This window comes from Galeopterus variegatus, unplaced genomic scaffold (genome assembly GCF_000696425.1).
Source record: "Galeopterus variegatus unplaced genomic scaffold, G_variegatus-3.0.2 Scaffold131, whole genome shotgun sequence".
In the NCBI taxonomy this organism is placed as follows: domain Eukaryota; kingdom Metazoa; phylum Chordata; class Mammalia; order Dermoptera; family Cynocephalidae; genus Galeopterus; species Galeopterus variegatus.
This window is the reverse complement of record NW_007726242.1, coordinates 997,091-1,005,154: the sequence shown is the minus strand read 5'-3', so window position 1 is coordinate 1,005,154 and position 8,064 is coordinate 997,091. Positions and strand designations below refer to the sequence as shown.

Genomic DNA, 8,064 nt, shown 5'->3' with positions numbered 1-8,064 from the left:
TCATTCTTTTCCGTTTCGGCCCTCATATTAATAATAATAATAAAAAAGCCCCAGGAGACGGCCCTGCTCTCATCCTGTGGTGAGAACTCACGTAGCAGCGACCATCCCCTGCTCAGGCCTGCAAGGAAAAGTGGGTCCGGAAGGTGCCAGCGTGAGCGTCCAGCTGTTTTTCTGTACAACGATAATGTTGTTTTTATAAACTGAACATGTTCTTCTACAGGTTGGCTCACACATGAAATCTGACTGATTTTCCTGAAGCAAAGAATCTGTTTCCATTAAGGGAGTTACTGTCACCCAGTTCACGAGGGTGACGTGGGTGGGAGGCTCAGGCTCCAATACTGTGCTGTGGTGTGGAGCACCTAGTTCCATGAAATGGCCAGTGTTTTGTGATGTCATGTGCGTCAAAGACAGAGTTCCTTCGGGTTTTCCCTAAGATAGTAACATCACAGCATTGGACATGACTCTCACAGTTTGGAAGGCCTTAGATGTTTTCTGTGCAAAGAGTGCTAAGGGAATGATGGCTTTGGAAGGTGTACCTGGGTGTGATGTTGCAGGCCCAGCTAGCTTCTCAGGGCCAGGAGGAGGGTGGCTCTGATGCCATCACCTTGCTCAGCCTATTTGACATGGCCCCACTGTCCGCTGCAGGGCAGCCCCTCTGCTTACCCAGCTCAGCGTGTACCATGTGCGTTCCCGCCCCGGCCTTGGCTCGTGCAACTCTCCCTGACTAGAAGGTGCTCCTGACTTCCTCCAGATGACAGGGCCTGAGCTCCCCTCATCAGACCCAGAATCTCAGGGCCCAGAGCCTACTAATAAGGTGCCCCACTACCTCCCTGCCTAAAACACACCCGGGCCTCCCTCACGCACAGGGTGGAGATGCTTAGACTACATTCACCGTCCTCCCAACCCCCAGGCTCAACTCCCAGCCTCACCTACTTGTACTCCCACATCACGCTGTCCTTTCCACATATAACAGACCTTTTTTTTTTTTTTTTTTCCTTTTTGTCTTTTTTCGTGTCCGGCAACGGACCGCAACCCTCAGTGTCGCGCCCGTACCAGACCGGGACCGGCAACGGGATCGCAACCCTCGGTGCTGCACCCGCACCTCACTCAGCCAGTGAGCGGGAACCGGTCTGTATGTGGGATCCGAACCCTCAGCAGGAGTGCCAAGGGCCAGGAGGAGGGTGGCTCTGATGCCATCACCTTGCTCAGCCTATTTGACATGGCCCCACTGTCCGCTGCAGGGCAGCCCCTCTGCTTACCCAGCTCAGCGTGTACTATGTGCGTTCCCACCCCGGCCTTGGCTCGTGCAACTCTCCCTGACTAGAAGGTGCTCCTGACTTCCTCCAGATGACAGGGCCTGAGCTCCCCTCATCAGAACCAGAATCTCAGGGCCCAGAGCCTACTAATAAGGTGCCCCACTACCTCCCTGCCTAAAACACACCCGGGCTTCCCTCACGCACAGGGTGGAGATGCTTAGACTACATTCACCGACCCCCAACCCCCAGGCTCAACTCCCAGCCTCACCTACTTGTACTCCCACATCACGCTGTCCTTTCCACATATAACAGACCTTTTTTTTTTTTTTTTTTCCTTTTTGTCTTTTTTCGTGTCCGGCAACAGACCGCAACCCTCAGTGTCACGCCCGCACCGGTCCGGGACCGGCAACGGGACCGCAACCCTCGGTGCTGCACCCACACCTCGCTCAGCCAGTGAGCGGGAACCAGTCTGTATGTGGGATCCGAACCCTCAGCAGGAGTGCCGCCACGCTCCCAAGCGGCGCACTGTAGCAGTGCACCACCAGGCTGGCCCTTTTTTTTTTTTTTAACAGACCTTTTAAAAGAGCCACACCTTCAACTTTACTACGTATTTTTGCCATGATTACCACATCATGATAGATGTGAAATGGTTGTTTTTTCTCACTGTTGTTTTAATTTGCCTACAGTTAATACTGATGCATTTGGCCTTTGGAATTTCCTCTTACGTGATTTGCCTGTCCCTATCCTTTTCTCATTTTATGTGACTTTGTAGGAGTTCATTATATGTACCGGATGCTCATTCAAGATCAATCACATGGGTTGCAAAGTCGGTGGGGGCACATTTGGTTGTCACTCCCGTGCATCACAGGCCTTGGGTTTTAGTTTCTCATGTGCTACTTCTTCTCCCTAGAGCCTTGTTCTGAGAGGAGCTTCCATGCTGCCTTTCTGGACAGGGGTGGGGTCCCTTGCTCATGGAGCTGCTACCACTAGGAGAATCACAAAAAGGTGTCCTTCCTGGGCAGACAGATAATTTAAAAGCATCCTTTCCTCTAGGATCACAGGCCTGCTCCAGCTGCGCGGCATGGCCCTGGAGTGCTGGCCAGGCTTCAGCCCCACCTACCCCAATTGGCGCTCCTGTGCAGAGAGCAGCCTGCACAAACGTGCGGGGCAGCCCTTCCAGGGTCGCACCTTTATGAGGCGTCTTAGTTTCTTAGTTACTGCTTCGCAGCTTCCCTTGGGTCAAGATCGTGTCTCCTATCACTGTGAGGACATCGAAACCCCCTCTTGGCCCTGTTAGGGCCTGTTCTGACTTCCGAGGTCCTCCAGGCCAGCGGCATCAGCTCACATTCTTACCACTCTCCATCGAGTGCCTCCTTTATTTCCATGCCTGTGACATGCCCTTGTTTTAAGCATCCCTATGCATTCACATGTTATTTCATTACATTTTGGTCACCAGTTCTTTGGATTTGAAGAAGGAAAGGGGTCCTCAGGAACTAGGTTTGCTGTATTGATAGACATGGTCAAGCTAGTGTTTTCACACCTACAGAATGGGGATAATCACGCCTACCTGGGAGCTGTGAGGAGACAGCATCTCTTCTGGGCCTGGCCCTCCTCAGTGGTACCTGTGCCAGCTACTCCCCCAAGATGGCATTGCATCCTCACAACAGATTATGAGGCTTTTGATTCTGTAGATAGCAAACCTGAGGCCAAGAAAGACAATGTGTTTAGGGCCACAATTCCAGAGCCTCTGCCTGTAGTCACTACACCTTGAAGGGGCTCTGGCATTGGTAATGGTTAGAATACAAGAAGAGGACATCAAGTTGTCTCTTACCCACCCACCCCGACATTGCCAGCACGTACCTCTGCTGCAGCCCTTCTCTCCACCTGCCCATAACACAGGTATGTCCCCTCCTGGACTGCCTTCCCTTCTTCATGGTGGCTCCCTCAGGCCCGAGCATCCCACTCAGTAGGTCAGGAGCCTCAAGGGGATTTTCACCTGCCAGAGACCTAGGTCAAGGGCTGTGATGGGCTTGTCCCTAGAAGGGGCGTGTCTCTGACACGGTGTTGACTCCTGCAGGTGGTGGGGGTGATAGCGTGGCTGGGCGCCCAACCCCCACACAGCGTGATCGACTACGAAGAGCAGCGGACGGTGGACCCGGAGCAGGCCAGAGGGGTGCTCAAGTGCGACATGTCGGATCTGTCCCTCATCGGCTGCCTGGGCTACAGCCTCCTGCTCATGGTCACATGCACCGTGTATGCCATCAAGGCCCGCGGGGTGCCGGAGACCTTCAATGAGGCCAAGCCCATTGGCTTCACCATGTACACCACCGGCATCATCTGGCTGGCGTTTGTGCCGATCTTCTTTGGCACCGCCCAGTCAGCTGAAAAGGTAATGTGGGGTGCACCAGTGGGTTTTGACACCTTGTTTGTTTCCTGCCTGTTCCAAGACCTGAGCCACCCATTTGGATACTCCATTATTTAAATGATTGCTTGGTTGGTTGATCTACCCATGTACTTAAATACTTGTTCACTCTTTTCTTTATCCAGTAAACAAAATTCATTCATTCATTTGTTCATCCACTCTTCCACCCACTACTTACCTTCCACTCTTCCTAATTTGTTTTTCTAATTCAGTTTCTTCATATACTTTAAAGATTAACCTATTTATTGATCTGTCAGTCCATTTGCTTGAGCTTTTATTCGTGTAAATAATAGACCNAGGGCTGTGATGGGCTTGTCCCTAGAAGGGGCGTGTCTCTGACACGGTGTTGACTCCTGCAGGTGGTGGGGGTGATAGCGTGGCTGGGCGCCCAACCCCCACACAGCGTGATCGACTACGAAGAGCAGCGGACGGTGGACCCGGAGCAGGCCAGAGGGGTGCTCAAGTGCGACATGTCGGATCTGTCCCTCATCGGCTGCCTGGGCTACAGCCTCCTGCTCATGGTCACATGCACCGTGTATGCCATCAAGGCCCGCGGGGTGCCGGAGACCTTCAATGAGGCCAAGCCCATTGGCTTCACCATGTACACCACCTGCATCATCTGGCTGGCATTTGTGCCGATCTTCTTTGGCACCGCCCAGTCAGCTGAAAAGGTAATGTGGGGTGCACCAGTGGGTTTTGACACCTTGTTTGTTTCCTGCCTGTTCCAAGACCTGAGCCACCCATTTGGATACTCCATTATTTAAATGATTGCTTGGTTGGTTGATCTACCCATGTACTTAAATACTTGTTCACTCTTTTCTTTATCCAGTAAACAAAATTCATTCATTCATTTGTTCATCCACTCTTCCACCCACTACTTACCTTCCACTCTTCCTAATTTGTTTTTCTAATTCAGTTTCTTCATATACTTTAAAGATTAACCTATTTATTGATCTGTCAGTCCATTTGCTTGAGCTTTTATTCGTGTAAATAATAGACCATTTGTTTATTTACTGTCATCTGTTTGTCGCTCATTTGCTCCTTTATTCAATCTCTGTTCATTCATTCTTAACATGCTCCAGCCCCTCTCAGGGGTAGGGACCATTTCTGCAGGTGTCACTTTCTGTTAACCCCACCTTTCCCTCGGTCACTTGTCCACTCAGTCCTGTGTCACTGGCCCTCCTTCCCACCTACACCAGAGCCACACAGTGATGGCTAACTTCTTCATGCCACCTTTGGCACTTCGCTTATGCTGCCATCCTTTTCTAAGTGCTCATTCCCACTCACCTCTAGTCCATGTGGCAATAAAAGTATGGGCTGGGGAGGGGGAGAGAAGACGGCTGAGTCCAACTTTGTCTCCTCCTCCATGGCCTAGATCTACATCCAAACAACCACGCTGACTGTGTCCTTGAGCCTGAGTGCTTCGGTGTCCCTTGGCATGCTCTATGTACCCAAAACCTATGTCATCCTGTTCCATCCGGAGCAGAACGTGCAGAAGCGGAAGCGGAGCCTCAAGACGACCTCCACAGTGGCAGCCCCACCTAAGGGCGAGGGCACAGAGGACCCCAAGTAGCAGGGTGGGGCATGAACGGGCCTGGTTGCTCCCTTTTCTCTTTTCTTTCCTTCTCCTTGATTCACGGTGGAAGCGGTGAAGAGAGCAGTCCACAGTGCACACTCAGGGGCAGGAGTCCACCAGGGCCGTGCCCGGCGTGGTGGGGCTGGCTGTTGGAAAGAACCGTACCCACGCTCCCTACCGCATCCCTGCTTTTCTTCGCATGTTGGCTTCGCACTTCGTTGCTGCAGACTAGACTTTCCACCTAAAGTAGGAAATGGCCACTGAGAGGATTCTTCTACCTCTAGAGAGGGATCAAACTTACACTCTCAGGTCTGAAGTTCAAAGATTACAATGAAGCCCCGGGCTTGGCCCAGTTTGAGTGAGATTCCCAGCCTTGACCAAGCACCATAACCTCGGGACTTCGCAGGGGTGAGAATGTGTAGACCCCAGAATGAAATATAGGGTTGGAGTCGAGGAGGAGCAGCCTCAGCAAGAGGAGACCCGAGGGTCTTTATTCTGGACTGAGTAACTCGGGCTCGGGTACATATTTTTCTGGCAAGAGGGATAGACACTGGCTGCGTGAGAGCCCTGTGAGCAGCAGATGGGAGTGAGCCGAGGATCTGGGTCACACCCCAATGAAGTCACTCACATGGAGGTCTTTCCCCCAAGATTTGGAAATGTCGCACTTAGAGTACAGCTATTTTCTTTTCCCAGGTGTGCTCCCTCACATTACCCCCAAACTTTAGGGAATGCCGGTGCACTTATGTGGTGTTAGTGGTGTGCGAATAAAGGAACAGGGTGGCACTCACTGTCCTCAGATACACATGGCAGGTCGTGTTCAGGAATTCCAGGTTGGGACCAGTGACAGAGAGAGTTGTTCAGGACGTTCATAAAAACTCCTCCCTCCCAGTATTTTTGGGGAAGGCATGGGGAGGAAGGCGCTTGGACTGCAGATGCGTGAACGTTCATTTCCACGAATCTTTTTCACAGAAAGCTCGGCTTCAGTTATGGAATTTTGTTTTCCTTGGGGCTGAATTTAAATTTGTTAAGTTGGCTTTTTATTTATTTAATTTATGTATTAATTCTCTAGTATGTAATGTCTGGAACTCATTTTGAAGGTGAACCACACTTTATACAACACAGAGAGTCTTCCCTATGCAGACTCTCTGGTGCACAGTAAGTTTTGACCTCGAGACTAGGTGTTTCCCCCTTGTCTAAACTGAGAGGGCTTCTCCCCAGAATACCATGTTGGGTGTACAGATTCCCCTCCCCCACACCTGTTGCACTCCTGGGGTTTCTCCACAGTGTGAATTATGAAGTTTCATTTACTGCTGAATGCTTTCCTCAATTAACTGTTTCATAGGGCTTCTCCCCTGGGTGGGTTCTCTGATGTGTAATGAGATGTGTTTTCTTGCTGAAGACTTTTTCCACATTAGTGCTTTGATAGGGGTTTTCTCCTATGTGAACTCTTTGAGAGTCAGCTATCTCTGATCTCCAAATGAAGGGTTTCCTGAATTTACTGTTTTCTTAGTGTTTCTTCCAATATGACTTCTCCGATGTGCAATGACTTTTGACTTCTAGTTCAAAACTTCCACATTTTTTTTTAACATTTGCGTGGTTTTCCTCACTCTGAACTGTATGACTTAGGATTATAATGGTTTCTTAGTAAAAGTGTTTCTATGTTGATTGCATTTAGAGGATTTCTCCCCAGCATGAGGTTTCTGATTTAGAGTCTTGGCTTCCTGCGGAAGACTTTGACATTCTCTTCACGTTCATTCCTACCTGTCCTTCTGATGGGAATTCTTTGAAGCACAGAGAGTTCTATTTTTCTTTTAAGGGCTTTCTCACATTCAGTCCACTCGTAGGTTATCACCACAGCTTGAACCGTCTTGGGTACAGCGGGCTATCCTCTGTTAGTAAAGGCGTTATCATATTTAGTACATTGACAAGGTTCCTCTCCTTTCTGAATTCTCCACTGTATACAAATGTATGACTTCTACAAGAGGGCTTGTTCACATCCGTGTGTGTACATCTGATTTCTCCCTTTGACCACTCCTTTGGTGTTCAGTGGAGGTTGAGAGGTCCCTACGGGTTTTCCCACATTTTTTGCATGCATGGTTTTTAATTCTCTGATATCCAGTCAATCTATTTCAACCTATGAGTAAGTTTTGTTCTGTTTTTCAAATTCGTGGGGTTTATAAGGCATTCTGCCAGTGTGGCTTCTCTTTGTTGAATAAGAGCTGGGCTGTACCTGATGACTTTCTCACGTTCCTTGCCCTTGAATTATTTTTCCTGGTATGAATTATATGTTTAAGTGAATATGGGGTTCTGGATGGGAGGCTTATTCCACATATATTACAATTACAGTTTTTCTCTCCAGCACGAGTTCTGTAAAGCAGANTCCACTGTATACAAATGTATGACTTCTACAAGAGGGCTTGTTCACATCCGTGTGTGTACATATGATTTCTCCCTTTGACCATTCCTTTGGTGTTCACTGGAGGTTGAGAGGTCCCTACGGGTTTTCCCACATTTTTTGCATGCATGGTTTTTAATTCTCTGATATCCAATCAATCTATTTCAACCTATGAATAAGTTTTGTTCTGTTTTTCAAATTCGTGGGATTTATAAGGCATTCTGCCAGTATGGCTTCTCTTATGTTGAATAAGAGCTGGGCTGTACCTGATGACTTTCTCACATTCCTTGCCCTTGAATTATTTTTCCTGGTATGAATTATATGTTTAAGTGAATATGGGGTTCTGGATGGGAAGCTTATTCCACATATATTACAATTACAGTTTTTCTCTCCAGCACGAGTTCTGTAAAGCAGA

General features: G+C 49.1%; 1 protein-coding gene across 1 annotated transcript in view; it reads left to right on the top strand.

The window, feature by feature from the left end:
* The window catches only part of GRM6 (glutamate receptor, metabotropic 6), a gene marked incomplete at its 5' end in the record, with an annotated part of 14,550 nt that extends 9,299 nt beyond the window's left edge, over window positions 1–5,251 (top strand). Inside the window, 2 exons of the mRNA XM_008588758.1 lie at window positions 4,038–4,349; window positions 5,054–5,251. Of these exons, the coding sequence (XP_008586980.1) occupies window positions 4,038–4,349; window positions 5,054–5,251 (510 nt within the window). The remainder of the gene's footprint in view (window positions 1–4,037; window positions 4,350–5,053) is intronic.
* Window positions 5,252–8,064: the final 2,813 nt, after the last annotated feature.